The sequence below is a fragment of the Benincasa hispida genome, chromosome 8 (assembly GCF_027475165.1).
Source record: "Benincasa hispida cultivar pf3 chromosome 8, pf3_genome.v1.1, whole genome shotgun sequence".
Taxonomy (NCBI): Eukaryota; Viridiplantae; Streptophyta; class Magnoliopsida; order Cucurbitales; family Cucurbitaceae; genus Benincasa; species Benincasa hispida.
The window spans coordinates 36,430,005-36,446,375 of record NC_143485.1 but is presented as its reverse complement, the minus strand read 5'-3'; the positions used below and the strand labels follow the sequence as shown (position 1 = coordinate 36,446,375).

The following is a 16,371-nucleotide window of genomic DNA, read 5'->3' as shown; positions in this document are numbered from 1 at the left end:
ATGACTGCAACGCCAGACTGGGCGTGCCAGGTGGCCAGGTACTCGTGTACCCAATACACGATTTAGGACTTATCGTGTACCCGGATTAAGGTATGATCGTGTATCCAATACACGATTTAAACACTGGAAATACTTTTCCTCCAACCCTATTTTTGTTATTATTTTAAAAAAAAATTCTGGATTTACTTATAAGGCATGGAAACCATATAAAATTATTAAACCTTGAATTTACTCGGAGGGACGTTTACGATTTTTCACATCCTAAAATAAACTTTTTTTTTTATTGGGACAATTTTTTTTTTTTTTTTTTTTTTTTTTTTTTTTTTTTTTTAGAATTTCACATAGGATAGAGGTCTTCAAAGTTGAAAATTCTGTTTTTCTTGGATCGATTAATTATTGCAGTCGTTTTCCATCGATTAGATTCGTACGAATCATCATCTTCTTCTTTGCAAATCCGATAATTTGCTTCAAATTTCTCTCTTTCCTTCTTTCGCAATCCATCCATGCTTCATTCTTTAATGGGTCGCATGATCTCAGTTCAGTAGATCACAAACTTACCTAATTCCGCTGCTTCCAGAAATGGGGTCGATTCTCCCAGCAGTTTACAGTGCCTCAGATACTTTGTCGCCGATTGGGAGTTTTTCATCTCAGCCCAATGGGGACGACCAAGGACTCCCCGCCGTCACTTCCGCCTCCGGTTGCCATGGAATGTGGTATAGTGCTCTCTTGGTTGCGCCCTCGGTTTTGTTCGCCATCTATTTGGCGATTAGCGCCATCAAGAACCTGAAGAAGTTTTTTCTTGGTCGCTCGTTTATAATGATCTCGTATTATGCCCTTCTCTGGATCACTACGCTCCTAAATCTTGCTTGGTGCGCTCTTCAGGTGAGTTTCTCTCGATTATTTTCATCATGTAAGGAGGGCTTTAAAGAAATGTAGTTTGCTTTGAATTAACGAGCTCTCTTGTAAGACGGTAAATATTTTTGTGTCTGGTACCTGCACATAATGGTTCGTTTTTGTACTCTGGGATAGGAATTGGACCACGCCTATTGTTCTCTTTCTTCGTGCCTTGGTTTTTCTTTTCATTGCTGCTAAATGATGTGTGTTTCTTTTTCTTCTCCTCCTCCTTATTATTATTCTTATATTTTTTTTAAGAAGTTGGGGGCTGTTTGAGAGCTATGTAGGAAAACAGTTCTCAGATTGTAAGAACCAGAACATAGGAAGAATGGCTTTTGAAACGTGTTTTGTCTTGGTTTCTTTTCTTTGAGATGATTTGATTTCTTAGTGTATTGAGTATCTTGAGTTGTTCTTCTCCCTAAGATTTTAGGGTAGTGATTGCACAAAAACCCTCTCTCTACAGACTTGCACTGAGAGCTTTTGAATGAGTTTTACAAACAAAAAAAGAAAGGGGAAAAAATCACTCTAATTGATCAGACTAAATCATAGAGGAAACGAACCCCTGTAAGGCCTACAGAGTTGGAAGAAAGAAGGGGGAAAAAATGACTAGGAGGCTCCAAAAACAACAAGATCCTAGAGTCCCTACCAAGCCTTTTTCAACCTCGTATTCCTTTTTAGTTTACATTCATAAAAAAAGAGCTTAGCTGCATCCAACGACAACAACTTATTCTTCTTAAAACTTTGTTGATACCATGGAAACAAGTTTGGGCCTACTGACACCTGAAGACAAAGCCATCTGAATCAACTAGCCTTCATTAAATATTATGGATATATGGACACTTTAAGAAGTGATAACTCTGCAGTTACGTGGCTACGCCTTGGGTATACGACAGGGTTAAAACGTAGGTACTTTTTCATTAATCATCATGGAAGTATTTTTTGAAGTAAAGAACAAAGAATTCTAGAATCTAGACTCATACTGCTCCTAACATTTTCCATTGATTTTATGGGAGAACTCTAAGCAGTCTTAAATCCAAACTAGACTTGGAACTACTTTTTGGTATATTCTGAAGTTTATCAGATTGATGGAGCTACTAGCACGTGCAGTGCAAGTGCCTGTTATCTGCATCGGAATTTGACATAGAACTTATCCAAGCCATAGTATATCTTATATTTTATTATGCTGTATTATTATCCCTGCAGTTTTAATTTTACATATCTTTTCCATCGGTTATTTGATTTCTGAGATGGATATGCTTTTCGTTGATTTTTGCTGTTTTAATTCTCTGTAAATCAGGCATGGGAATGCTCTCCCGGGAAGAAGGTTCTTTGGAATCTTTTGTCATTGTTCACATCATCTGGAATGTTGTTTCTGGAAATTAGTCTGGTGGCTTTCTTACTCAAAGAAAATTATTCAGGTGGGATGGAAGCCTTGTTGCACAATTTTATCATCTCGGGAACTCTAGTTGGTGTTGATGTGCTTCTTAAGGTAATATATGAATGTACTTCTTTGAGGTTTGTGTGGTCGATTTTCTCTTATTCGATAGTACAATCTATGGAATTTTATAACCACGATCTCAATTAGTGGACGTGTTTTGAACAGTTATTGGTTGGCAATCAATTGATTCGACTGTAATTGTTTAACATTTTGCTTGTATTTTCTTGATTATGACTTTGTTTGGTAAAGAACTCAAACGTTTTTAGGGTGGTAGTTATATTAAGATGAATATATGGCTTCTGGATGGTGATCAGTGTACTCTTTTCCTTGTTTTGTAAATTGTAACAACTATTACTTTATGTTGCTGAATGAAGTGGCTCCTGTGCTTGATTTTTATTAGCTCCTTTCATACTATTCATATTTCAATTAGAAGTTTAGTTCAGTTTTTGTTTTCTGTCAGGTTTGTAATTTCACCCTTCCTGCTATGGTAATTGTACATCTACATATTTACCAAATGAACTTCAATTCAGGTCATATACGTGTTTGGATTTGGCATCCCACTGTTCATTGGGGTTGGTAGTACACACTGGGCAAGGTGGGGTGTATGGACCATCCACAAGTTCTTGCTAACTGCAGTATATGGCTTCGTATTGTTTGTTCATTTCTCAAAATGGAGAGATAAGCTACCACGTTAGCACATATTCAGTTCTTCATTGTTGTTTATATACCCATTTTCATCAAATTAACAGGGATTTCTGTTGTCATTTTGTTGTGTCTACAGCCAGACCATCGTTCTATAATTACATTGCTGTGATGTTTGTTGTTAGCGCTTTAGCATTTTTCGCCAGTGGGCTTGCTGCGTTTGAAGTTAGGTTTGGCATCTGGTAATTGTACTGTCCTTTATACTATCCTACGAGTTACTGTTCAGATTATCTTCTCAGTAATCTTAATCTCTGTGGAAGTTACATAGTTGGTGCTTTATGCTGTAGGTTGTACAATTTCACGGTTATCAGCTACCATTCTATGTATCTTCCTTTCCTGTATGTGACGTTTCTGGCAGATTTTTTCCAGGTGCAATCCTTTGTGCATTATAGTTGATTCTTCATCCAAAGTTCTTTTTTTTGTTTTTTTTGTTTTCTGTACAAACAAATATGGGGTTACTTCAAATGAAAAGAGTATATGCCAGTTACTATGCTCATGTTTGTTTACTATAGTTCATATTTTCAAATGTAGAAGTATTCATTCCTTTCAAATGTAGAAGTATTCATTCTTATGAAGGAGCATATGCTAATTATTGCTGGACTATGCTCACGTAAACTAGAGTTCATATTTATAAATCTAGAAGTATTCATTCTTATTATATATCGAGTGTATAGGATTAAGAATCTTCATTTTTTCAGGAGGAAGACTTCCTTTTGGAGAATGCGTACTATTCAGAAATGAGAGATGCAGGATTCTTTGATTCAGAGTGGGATTAGCCTCAACTCTTGAGAGAAAACCTATCTCTGTATGTTTGTATGGTTGATGTTTACATACGATGTAAATAAAACATAAACAGAAAATTTTCATTAGCAATAAAGCCTAATTATCTCAATCAATTGTTTATTTTGTTGGAAACCAGTGAGGAAATTTGCCTGAGTTATTTCCCCCTTAGTTTTTAAGGTTTGGAAGAATCAATTCATGATGCATTTACCGTGTTGCCTCCTGCTATTGGATCAACTCGGTCGCTGTTTACAAGAAATACATGTGAAAATTCATGAGAGGATTGGATTTGAGTTGCTCAGGCATGTTTGGTATGCAACCTAAATCAAATAGATTTAGAAAATATTTGTTTGGTAAATTTGTTTATTTTAAACTCTGTTATCCACCCAGTGAAAATTATAAAAACAAACCTGTCTAGATTTTACGTAGAATTGTATAAAGATAAAAAAATTTATAAATATCTTATTTCATGTTATAAATCCATTTCATTTTTTTTTTAAAAAAACAAAATATATAGAACAAACATATATATGTAACATAATACATTATAAAGTATATAATATTGTAACATAAAGATTACACAAAATTGATAGAATGAAATACATGTGAAAATTAATTTATAATAGTTGAGTTTAATTTAATATTTATCTAACAACTATAACTATTTTATGTTTTTTTTTAAAAATATCATCATACAATTTAAAAAACATTTTAAAAATCTACCACTGAAAAGATAAAATACAATTCTATTTCTGATTGATTACTTTGTTTCTAAATCACCAATCAAGCCCAACGTTCAAATTATTGGTAGACCATTAGCATAAGAAATGAGTAGAGACCTCAAGAACTTAACTGTGAAAAGAAAAAGAAAAAGGAAAAGGGCAAAAAAAAAAAGGATAATACAACACTTCCAACAGATGTGATAACTATATACTTGTATTTAGGCATTTACCACTTGTACATAAAATCTAAACCTGATTTTATTTTCATCATTGAACTAGAATGATAAATATATTCAGAACATACTAATCGGTTTATTTATGTCCCGAAGAGCACTTCAGATTATTTAAGATTACTGATTATTGATGATAATTTAATGCTCGATCTTATTCTTAATCCATCAACGGTCAAGGATTCACCACGTCTTGTTTTTTGCAGCTTTGATCTTGACGTCGAATCATGAACATCCAAATTCCAAGCATTGATTCTTATATATTGAGTGCATAGGATTAAGAATTTTCATTTTTTGAGGAATTTTTTTAATATATAATGACAAAAATAGGGTTGGAGGAAAAGTATTCCTAAAAATAGGTTTTTAAATCATGTACCGGGTATTATGTATTCGTCGTAAACGACAACAACATGGTGAACCTAATTTAAAGGGACACGAAGACAACCCCACGAGAGATGAGGGCCAGGAGGATCATTTTTAAATTTCATGTAAACTTTCATTTTCAAATTGTAAATTAAAGAACTAATCGTAAATATTCTTCAATATCATGACATTTTTTTAATATGAGTATAAGATGTTTTCATTGTAGATCAGATATATAATTAAACTTAATAATGAAGTAATTTGTGGACTAATTCCTAAAGTTTTAATATTGTTGTACATTTACAATTAAAAAAAAAGTCAACAAACTTTTTAAAACAAAAAAAAGAAAAAAAGAAAAACGAAAAAATGCAAATCGTGGACCGGGTCCACGAGTTTAGACCGATCAACCAGTCAGCCGACGTGGTGCTGACTGGATTAAACGGTACTCGTGTACCAGGTACACGAGTTTGCCACATGGCAATCGTGTACCCGATACACCCGATACACATTTCACTACCCAAATTTTGTAGTTTTCCAAAACACCTATTCTTAGAAAAAATTTACCTCCAACCTTATTTTTGTTATTATATTTTTAAAAAATATTATTTTAAAAAAAAATCTTTTTTGAGGAAGACTTTTTTTTGCAGGATTGTTTGATTTAGAATAGGATTAACCTCAGCTACCATTTTCTGCATGCTCGTTTGGTTAATATTTACATTCGATGTAAATAAACAGAAAATTCTCATTAGCAATAAATCCTGTGATCAACTTTGTGAAAATTATAATAAAACCTGTCTAGATTTTATATAGAATTATATTAAGAAAAAATAAAAACTTTGCAAGTCTAAGAAAGAAAAGTCCCAAAATTCAAAAGAAAACTCGAGTAATAATTTTTATTAATGAGGGCAGTCCCTTTTTATAGGCCAAAGGGGCTGGAAAACTCAACTGGACAAGCTGTTATGACAGACTCTTTACTAACTAATATTTTGATTAAAGAATACAAACAAAATAAAAGATTGAATATAATAAAAGACTTTGGCCTAGACTAGATAAGGTTCTAAACAAGAAAACCTTAAAGAAATTTACAAGATAGTCAAGAACTCAAGAACTAAGAAAGAACATGAAAGATTCCCAACATATGTCCGACATCAGGTTCACTACATACCACATATGTGAATGAATAATTCTTGGAAATAATACGAAAACTACCACAGAGTGACATCTCAAGACAACTTATGGTAAAACATAAGAACGGCAACAAAAGGTTACTTTTAGGACTGTTCTTGTTATTGGACTGACAGTTGCTGATAACTGGATTAGTGGAAAATATCATGGATCATGGATCAACGAATTATGGATCTACCTACTCATTAAATAATTGATATAGTGATAAGAAACCTTTATTTTGGAATAGACAACACTGTTGGAATTACAATGTATCTACCCGTGACAAATTTGAGAGGTATACTTTCTCTCCACACCTTTACAAACTGACTTCTCTCCGCACCTTTACAAACTGACTCAGGACAAGACAGCATAACCCTCGGAAAACAGAAAACAGAGCAACCGCTTGGCGACACTAGCCAATATAATATTCTCATCCATAGAGGAAGATACATCAGCGAGCTGTTCATGTAATTATCTCATCTCAAGATGTCGGTCTCCTCAAAATAATCAATGCTAGCTCTGTTGATCTTGAGACTGGAAATTTCCTTACATGTGAATAGAGTATTGTTAAGAGTGATAACAGAATCTTCCTTATAGAACAGAAGAAAATCAAATCTGCACATTGTAAATGAGTAAGATGAACTCTACCGATTCCCAACTTAAATCCATTAATCAAGATCTACTTGCCTCTCTCAAACTGACAATTAAAAATACTCACAGAATTATACCTTTCTGATAAGTATTCTGAATAATTTGATTGGATAAATTTCTCACTAGATCCGCTTCGGATATTAAGCCAATCCATGTTTGTTTCTATAGAGTGGAACCCCTAAATTTATTCTTCTATAAGAGCATAATAATTTAAGAATGGTTCAAATCAATCCTTTGTTAAATAAATTGAATAAAGGAAGAAGATTAAAGAAAAAAAAATTCAGGTTATTTATAATGCATCTGCACCACAGGGAGCCAAAATGATTCAAAATCCTTTCATGATCTTTTAGAGCTCTCATAACCAAAAGAAAAATTACTAACATACATGTGGTGATCTAACGCTTGCTCCTGTAGTGCAAAATAACTCTTCTTGATAAGCATATGAACTTAAGTACAAAACATACAACAAATGAACAGAATGGAACAGGACACCAGCTTCTCTGCTGTCTTTGCTGTGTCCTTTCGAGATTGAACAAACACCATTGCTTGATGCCCATGCTTTAATGAATCAACAACCTTACACCAAATGTTTTGAACTGAAATGTTAAATCAGTGGAGTTCTTTTCCAAAGTAGAATCTGGCATAGATCCTAAATAAACGTAAAAACCTTCTCATAGCATATTTCATTTAACACGTCATTGCGAGCTGCAAAGTTATGCACACTGATACCAATATATTGTTGTGCAAGAGGCACAGGACGGCTAGAATCAAAGAACAAAAGTCCTGTTCCTGGATTCACTCTAAGAAACTGTGCAACCTAGATTCAGATAGAGTGACTAGAATCAGCTAGCCAAAAATAATGAGGCTCAAGAAGGCCAACTAAAAGATAATCATACAAAAGAATCTTCAGAACATAGTGAAGGAAAACCTCCGAGTAATTAGGGAGGGTGGCTGAAAGGCCAACAATACGTATCATTATTTGTGTTGACTCCACCTGTCAACATACAGAAAATTAATAGTCAGGAACACGCCATATATTCCTTGAATTCTAATTCAGAAACATTTTAAATGGAAACATGCCATGACAACTAGTAATAATATATTATCTCAACTTATGTTCGTTTCAATGATTCAGGAGGAAAAAAAACATGTCCACTTAAAGCAGATAAAACACAATAAAAACTTGTATTATAATAATTTACCTGACGAAGAGTTCGTGCAACTAGTGCCTCAATTACAGGCCCTCGGTCATCATTTAAAAGATGTACCTCGTCAATAATTAAGAGTTTCACCAACATCGACAGTGACATGTCACTGCTTTTGCGAGCAATGACATCCTATTTCTAACGTGTTGTCACTATCATCTGGTGTCAATTGAAAAGCAGAAACAGCCTTAGTTGCTTTCAACAACTGAGAAGATAATTGATGATGAATAATTTAGTAAAGCAACCTGAGTTTCTTCAAGTTCATTCTTCAAAAGTTGCATGTCTCCAGTTAGTTCTCTTACAGTAACATTCAAGGGTGACAAACGATGGCTAAAAGTAGATGTGACCTCGCAGCAAATGCCTAGAATATACAACACCAGACAAAAAAAAGAAGCTCGCATGCCAACACCCTCCCCAGAAAATTAAAAAACGAATGAAAGCTATTTACCTTCATAGGAGCAACATAAACTATCTTAAATTCATCTTTATGCAATAAACTATCTTAAATTCATCTTTATGCAATAAACTATCTTAAATTCATCTTTATGCAAATATCCATCCTTGAAATGCTGTGAAATCTGGAACTCAAAACAAAACCGTAATGCATTCAATGCACATGAATTTAAGAAATATCTTTCTGTACATAGCGGGACCATAATGCTACTCGTATAATTCTCTAAATTTTGGTTGGAAAATGTACCCAACCGGAAAGGACTAAAGTAACCCAAAAGCACGAAAACACCATCAGCAAAAAATTATTCTAAATAGTTGTCCTCCATTTCTGTTAGCAGTATGATCAAGTAAGAATAATAATAATTTACAAGAACACATCATATAACACAAAGATGACCATATCAGGGTAGATGCAACTCTCCAACTGCTATCACCTCAGTAAAGGCATATACCTTATCAGAAAGGCCTGTGCTATGGGCTTATGTCCCATAGGTGTGACTCATCATAAATGAATTAATGACCAAAATATTACATCCAAACAAAGGAGCAAAGCATTTCTGTTACAACCATCTAAGTACAAACCTCACGGAGAATGGAGATCATGGCTGACCTAAAAGAAATAATCATACAACCAGAACAAGAAAGATAATACGTACAATTTAAAGATGTCAGCTTTCCACAAATAGAAAGGAGATAGCTCACTAGTATATTCTCATTAGTGTTATAAGCAGTGTCAAAAATGCGACTCTGTATACAATTCAATTATTAGAATCCACGAAAAGCAGCTTAAGCAAAATCATCCAACTCCTTTATTTCGATCTAATAGCAAATGAAAACAGAAAATATATATACATTATAAGATGTGAGTAAATTTTAGAACACATGCAGAATCAAAAACTTAAAATGTGGCTACTGAAACAAGTAAAACTAAAAGAAACAAGAGTGTAGAAAGAATAGTAAAGTGGTCCATATTTTATAGTCCGCAAAAATTCTCATACAATCTCATTTTTAAAAATGCCTTCAATATTATACATATCTTGACAGATCATAATATAGAACAATATCTAACGAACCGTAAATAAGAATATCTAATATACCGTGAATAAGAATATAGGAACTTATTCCCAGTACTTAAGTTCGATAAATCTTGTCTAGCATTAGTAAATACCACCGTGAGAACATTATATCTAAAAAAGGAGTAGACAGAAACAACAAAAGATCTAAAAAGTAGTTATTATAGAACTCGATCCCTAAGACGTTCATAGAAAGATTGCAATTATCTTTGTAAAGTGAAGTATGAAAATCTGACAATTGCATCTTAGCCACAATTGCTTGGCATGCCTTCCAATGCCATAATTACAGAAAAATGACCCTAGACATATGTCTCATAATTCTTGACTGAGCAAAGACATTCAGAGATTGAAAAAAAAAAAAAAAAACAAATAATAATAAAAACACTTACCAGCTTTTCTCCAGGTCTCAATTGTGCTGCTGGGATTGGAGAGATAGTTACCTCCTCATATCCACTGTCTCATTATAGCTTACTGGTACAAATCTCTCTAAACTCTCGATCTCGCTCTCATTATTGATCGTTCTCATTATAACTTGTACATATACAAACTATAAACTCACGCTCTCACTTCTCTCGGTCATATAATTTGCACTCTCGCTCTTGTTCTCGATCACTGTCTCATTATAACATATCTAGTAAAAATGTTGCTGTTGATACTCATGTTACTCTCACTCTCGATCTCGCTACCACTGCCCTTGACCATGTATTGTGAGGTCTTCTTTGTTTTATTGCAATTCCTCAATCATAAGAATAAGAACAATAATAGATTTTGTTATATTTATATAGTTAAAATTGTAAGCAAAGCAATTGTGTTAAGTTCGCTGACATTATGATATAGCTCAGATTTAGCACTTAATCATAGAGGCAAAATATCATCTGGTCAAACAAGAACGTGCGATTCTTCAAGACCCTTCATCGAATCTTTGATTGGCCATGAAAAATTAAATTGTTTGCAGAAAACAAATATAATATCGAAAAACTTGAAGTGTAAAATCTAAATCTAGATGTACTAAAAACCAACAAAATTACCAAAACCCATATTTGGGAATAAGCAAACTAGTAAGTGCCACCTTGATTTCACATCATAAAATATACAAACAAAAACAACATTGATTTTCTTGCTGTCATAGATGTATATAGCCATTCCTGCTCTTCCAGTCTCCAGCTCTTTTATAATCCAACATTTGTTAGTTTTAAAATGTCATCACCAACATCATCAGCTAGCAAAAGATGAAATAAATCCAAGAAGGCATAGGAAGGAAGATTTGGAGAATCGAGCAGCCTACATTTTAGAGTCGAAATGTTGAAACAAAAATTCTACAAGAAATGCATAATAAAAGAACTTGCAAAATCGCATAATAAAAGAACTTGCAAAATCTAGAAACTGAAATAGATGGCCATACAATCAGAGTTACCCAAATATAAAGTAGAATCCGATCCCTTCATCTTATTCTTCTGCATCTTCTTTATTCTTCTTTTTCTTCTTCTTTTTCTTCTCACTTCCATCAACATGACCATCTGCTTCACCATTTTGAACATCAGCTGCATGTATATGAGAATCATCATTTCCAGATTCGTTATCTTTCTTTTTCTTTTTCTTCTTGGACTTTTCTGTCTCAGGTGTACCTGCTTCTTTAGCTTCTTTAGCTTCTTTGTCCTTCTTCTTTTTTTTCTTCTCTGAATTTTCAACATTCTCCTCATCCGAAGGTTCTTCTGCAGTACCCTTCTCTTTGTCTTTCTTCTTCTTCTTCTTCTTCTTCTCTTTCTTCCCGACTTCTTCTTCAACATCTTCAGCCTTATCAGCCTTCAGTTTCTTACCTGGAGCAGCTTCAGTTTCTTCATCTAGTTTTCGCTTCCGCCCTCCGCCATCTTTTCCTGTCTCTTCTGCAGCAGTAGGCTTAGCAGTTGCAGTGTCGGTAGCGAAAACACTTGCAACCAAAGAGTCCCCACCAGTGGGTAAAACCAAATTCCTCAGCCATTCCTGAGGAGTTTTCTCATTTGGCTTCCCATGCTTGTCCAACTTCCCTTCCCCAATAAGTTTTTTCTTCATTGATGCCCTTGGACCTAGTCCCCACTTCCTTGGATAAGTATCTCGATCCATCACAACCCTTTTGATCTTTGCAACAACACCATGGTCACAAGTTGCCATCACTGCAGTAGTCATCTCTGCAATACCAAGAGCAATGGCTTCACCTTTGGTGGTCATAAGTACAACTTCTTCCCCAACTCCAATATCGTTTTCGAATCTCAACAACCCTGGAATCATCAACTTCGCACCATAACAAATAGCATTAACAGCAGAATCCTTGACAACCAATCTTTTATAGCTTGTCAAAACCACCTCAAGAGGCATAATTACCCTCCTCAGATAGCTTTCATCCTTGAAATTATCATAAACCCATTGGGCATCCATCACATCATGCATTGTAACCATGTTATCCTTCTCACCCAAAATTCCAGATCTCACCCTCCTAAGTTCCTGCATGTGCCCTCCAACGCCAAGAATCAAACCCAAGTGTACACACAACGTCCTAACATAAGTTCCCGCTTCACAAGAAATCCAAAATACAACCAAATGTTTATCAACATCATACTCAAGAAGCTTGCTTTCATATATAGTTCTAATCCTAAGCTGTCTTTTCACAGCAGATATCAACGGCGGCCTCTGAAACACAGCCCCAGTGAGCGTCTCCAGAGCCCGAGCAACTTTAGAAACATCGGGCACAGCAGAATGCAACCGAGCAACACACACGTACTCTTTACCCGCACCCTGTTGCGACTTCACAAGTCGTGTGGCTCGATCAATGCACACAATCAGGTTCCCAGTTACCTTCGGGTCGAGAGTACCACTATGACCCGTTTTATCAACCCGAAGAATCCGCTTAATCCAAGCCACCACTTCGTGCGACGAAGGATTCGCTGGTTTATCAAGATTGAGAATACCATACCTGATATACTCAGCCAAAGGCCGTTTGAGAGGCAAGAAACCAGACGGCAGAGGAGTGTAATGACCAGTACGTACATTAAGACGGTCGTAGTTTTTCAGAAGAATAGGCCATTGAGATGTGTCCACCGGTGGAGCAACACTGCTAGGCTTGATCATAAAGTCAACAACATCCTTCCACGGCTGTTCGTCGGAACCGACAGCCGATGACATGCTCCTGTGCTTCGACGTGGCTGAACTTCTCAAGCTTTTTTCTTTTCAAGAAACAACTTCTCTAGGGTTTTAGGGGAGCCCAACTTGGAGGACAGCAGGGTTTTCACTACGCGGGAAATTTGTAAGCATTTTTTTTTTTTTTTTAAGAAACCATTTCTTAAGGAAGGTCACTGCACGTGAGATTATGGAGGAGCATGAGCCCATGATCACTGTACGTGAGATCATAGAATCCCTGAAGGGAATGTTCAGACAATCCTTCGGGCAGTTCAAGCATGGAACTTTCAAAAGCATCTTCAACTCCAAAATGAAGGAGGGTACATCTGTTTGAGAACATGTTTTAAACATGATGGTCCACTTTAATGTGGTAGAGATGAATGGAGCCCCCATCGATGAGAGCAGCCAGGTTAGCATTATTCTGCAAACGTTGCCAGAAAGCTTCCTGCACTTCATAAGCAACGTTGTTCTGAACAGGGTTGATTACACCTTTACAACTTTCCTCAACGAGTTGTAGACATTCCAATCCTTGTTAAAAAGTAAGGAGAAGACAGTTGGTGAGGCAAATATTGTTTCATCATCTAAAAAGTTCTACAAAGGTTCGACCTCAGGAACTAAGTTTGCACCTTCTTCTTTCAACACTAACACGTGGAAAAAGAAAAAAGGGTAGTAAGGGGAAGGGGAAGGCATCGGCTAACCCACAACCTGTTGCACAGTGAGGTAGGCAATTAGTGCCGGTCGAAAAAAGAAAGTGTTTCCATTGCAACTAGGATGGGCACTAGAAGCGGAACTGCCCACGTTGGCTAAAGGAGAGGAGGAAGGCTAAGGCCAAGAGTAGACAAGGTAAATGTGATTTACTAGTTCTGGAAACTTCTTTAGTGGAGAATGATGATTCTGCCTGGATTATAGATTTTGAGGCCACTAATCATATTTGTCCTTCTTTTCAGGGGATTAGATCTTGGCGGCAACTTGAGGCTGATGAGATAACAATGCGAGTAGGCACCGAACACGTTGTCTCAGTTGTGGCAGTGGGAGACCTCCAGTTAACTTTACATAATAGGTTTATCATTTTACATGATGTATATGTATTTCCTGAGTTAAAGAGGAACTTAATTTCCATAAACTGTTTACTTGAATGTAAATATACCCTTAACTTTTCAATGAATAAAGTGTTTATTCTTAAAGATGGTGTTGAGATATGTTCAGCATTACTGGAAAATAATTTGTATGTGCTAAGGCCGTTAATAACAAATTCTCTTCATAACATAGAGACGTTTAAATCTGTTGTAACTCAAAATAAACGACTTAAACTTTCTCCTAAAGAAAGTGCCCAACTTTGGCACCTTCGATTAGGGCACACTGATCTTAATAGGATTGAGAGATTGGTAAAGAATGGAATTCTAAATGAGCGAGAAGAAAATTCTTTACCTGTGTACGAGTCATGCCTTGAAGGCAAGATGACTAAAAGACTTTTTACTGGAAAAGGTTATCGATCCAAAGTGTTTCTAGAGTTAATAAATTCAGACCTTTGTGGTCCGATGAATATGTGAGCCAGGGGAGGTTACAAGTATTTCATCACTTTTACTGATGATTACTCGAGGTATGAGTATGTTTATTTGATGCAACATAAGTCAGAATCCTTTGAAATGTTCAAAGAATTTAAGGCCGAGGTTAAAAACGTATTAGATAAACGGATTAAGACACTTCAATCTGATCAGGGTGGAGAGTTTTTGGATTCGGAATTCTAGAACTATTTGATAGAACATGGAATCGTTTCCTAACTCTCAGCATCTGGTACACCTCAGCAAAATGGTAAATCGAAGAGGAGAAACAAAACCCTGTTGGATATGGTTCGGTCGATGATGAGTTATGCTTCCTTACCGGACTCATTTTGAGGTTTTGCAGTAGAGATTGCAGCCTATATCCTCAATTGTGTTCCTTCCAAAAGTGTTGCCATAACACATTTGGAGTTGTGGAACGGGCGTAAATCTAGTTTGCGTCACTTTCGTATCTAGCGTTGCCCAGCACATATGCTTGAGGCTAATCCTAAGAAATTGAAACCACGATCGAGGTTGTGCCTATTTGTAGGCTACCCCAAAGGGAAGCGATGAGGTTACTTTTATGATCCTAAAGAAAACAGGGTGTTTGTGTCAAAAAACACTACCTTCCTTGAGGAGAACCATATAAGAGAGCACAGTCCGCGAAGTAAGATAGTATTGAGTGAACTTTCCAAAGACACTACTGAAACTTCAACAAGAGTTGTTGAAGAGCCTGCTACATCAACAAGAGTTGTTGATGGAATTTCATCTAGTAGGTCAAATCCACCTCAAGAGTTGAGGGAACCTCAATGTAGTGGGAGGGTTGCGAATCCACCTGTTCGCTATATAGGTTTAACTGAAATCCTGGCTATGGTAGCCGATAGCGAGGTTGAGGATCCGTTGTCCTATAAGAAGGCAATAAAGGATGTTGACAGAGATGAATGGGTCAAAGCCATGAATCTCGAGATGGAGTCTATGTACTTCAACTCAGTATGGGATCTTGTAGATCAACCTGATGGGGTTAAACCTATAGGTTACAAATGGATCTACAAAAGGAAATGGGGTGTTGATGGGAAGGTGCAAACCTTCAAGGCTAGACTTGTGGCAAAAGATTATACCTAGGTGGAGGGAGTTGACTATGAGAAGACTTTCTCATTTGTTGCCATGCTTAAGTCTATTTACATCCTCCTGTCCATTCCTTCATATTATCACTATGAGATATGGCAAATGGATGTCAATACTACCTTTCTGAATGGTAATCTCGAGGAGACTATTTATATGGTGCAGCCTGAGGGATTCATAGCCCATGGTCAGGAGTAAAAGGTTTGCAAACTGAATCAGTCATTTATGGACTGAAACAGGCGTCTTGATCTTGGAACATAAGGTTTGATACTGCGATAAAATCTTATGGCTTTGACCAAAACGTTGATGAGCCTTGTGTCTACAAGGAAATCATCAACAATTCAGTAGTTTTCCTAATGTTATATGTAGATGATATCCTACTAATTGGGAATGATGTAGGTTTATCGACTTCAGTTAAAAACTGGCTAGCGACTCAATTCCAAATGAAAGATTTGGGAGAGGATTAGTTTGTTCTTGAGATTCAGATCTTTCAGGATCGAAAGAACAAAATGCTAGCACTGTCTCAAACATCGTACATGGATAAGATGTTGATCAAGTACTCGATGCAGAACTCTAAGAGGGGTCTTTTGCCTTTTCGTCATGGAGTTCCATTGTCTAAGGAGCATTGTCCTAAGACACCTCTAGAGGTTAAGGAAATGAGACGGGTCCCCTATGCATCTCCCATTGGTAGTTTGATGTACGCGATGTTATGTACTCGACCTGACATCTGCTACGCTATGAGATTGTCAGTAGATATCAGTTTCATCCAGGACAGGGTCACTGGACTGTCGTCAATAATATCCTCAAGTATCTTCGGAGAACGAGGGACTACATGCTTGTGTATGGATCTAAGTATTTGGTCCTTACTGGATACACGAACTCT

At 36.2% G+C, this 16,371-nt stretch overlaps 3 protein-coding genes across 4 annotated transcripts; 1 reads left to right on the top strand and 2 right to left on the bottom strand.

Moving 5' to 3' along the window:
• The first annotated feature begins 313 nt into the window (after positions 1–313).
• LOC120084029 (protein CANDIDATE G PROTEIN-COUPLED RECEPTOR 2-like) lies at positions 314–3,926 on the top strand. Its single transcript, XM_039039933.2, has 6 exons — positions 314–882; positions 2,192–2,383; positions 2,863–3,022; positions 3,114–3,216; positions 3,322–3,403; positions 3,733–3,926. Exons 1-6 carry the CDS (start codon positions 580–582, stop codon positions 3,808–3,810), a joined length of 918 nt encoding a protein of 305 aa, XP_038895861.2. The 5' UTR covers positions 314–579; the 3' UTR covers positions 3,811–3,926.
• A 2,546-nt stretch (positions 3,927–6,472) lies between these two features.
• On the bottom strand, positions 6,473–10,632 carry LOC120083066 (DExH-box ATP-dependent RNA helicase DExH14-like). Of its 2 annotated transcripts, none has more exons than XM_090316568.1 (4): positions 8,398–10,632; positions 8,150–8,311; positions 7,876–7,941; positions 6,473–7,764 (listed from the first exon to the last, which is right to left on the bottom strand). In XM_090316568.1, the coding sequence occupies exons 2-4, from the start codon at positions 8,255–8,257 to the stop codon at positions 7,597–7,599; spliced, it is 342 nt and encodes a 113-aa protein (XP_090172694.1). In that variant the 5' UTR covers positions 8,258–8,311; positions 8,398–10,632; the 3' UTR covers positions 6,473–7,596. The 2 variants fall into 2 exon arrangements, with proteins under 2 accessions (XP_090172694.1, XP_090172695.1); XM_090316569.1 differs by having other exon boundaries at positions 8,150–8,357; positions 9,058–10,632.
• Positions 10,633–10,786: 154 nt separating this feature from the next.
• LOC150034546 (H/ACA ribonucleoprotein complex subunit 4-like) lies at positions 10,787–13,085 on the bottom strand. The gene is made up of 2 exons (XM_090316567.1): positions 11,093–13,085; positions 10,787–10,959 (listed from the first exon to the last, which is right to left on the bottom strand). The coding sequence occupies exon 1, from the start codon at positions 12,832–12,834 to the stop codon at positions 11,125–11,127; it is 1,710 nt and encodes a 569-aa protein (XP_090172693.1). The 5' UTR covers positions 12,835–13,085; the 3' UTR covers positions 10,787–10,959; positions 11,093–11,124.
• Positions 13,086–16,371: the final 3,286 nt, after the last annotated feature.

Coding starts and splice junctions, on each gene's coding strand:
- LOC120083066 (XM_090316568.1), bottom strand. CDS start 8,257: ATGTCACTGTCGATGTTGGTGAAACTCTTAATTATTGACGAGGTACAT. Junction 7,942..8,149: donor TTGCACGAACTCTTCGTCAG/GTAAATTATTAT, acceptor GTATGTTGACAG/GTGGAGTCAACACAAATAAT. Junction 7,765..7,875: donor CCCTCCCTAATTACTCGGAG/GTTTTCCTTCAC, acceptor ATCTGAATCTAG/GTTGCACAGTTTCTTAGAGT.
- LOC120084029 (XM_039039933.2), top strand. CDS start 580: ATGGGGTCGATTCTCCCAGCAGTTTACAGTGCCTCAGATACTTTGTCG. Junction 3,023..3,113: donor ATGGAGAGATAAGCTACCAC/GTTAGCACATAT, acceptor TTGTGTCTACAG/CCAGACCATCGTTCTATAAT. Junction 3,217..3,321: donor GAAGTTAGGTTTGGCATCTG/GTAATTGTACTG, acceptor TTTATGCTGTAG/GTTGTACAATTTCACGGTTA.
- LOC150034546 (XM_090316567.1), bottom strand. CDS start 12,834: ATGTCATCGGCTGTCGGTTCCGACGAACAGCCGTGGAAGGATGTTGTT.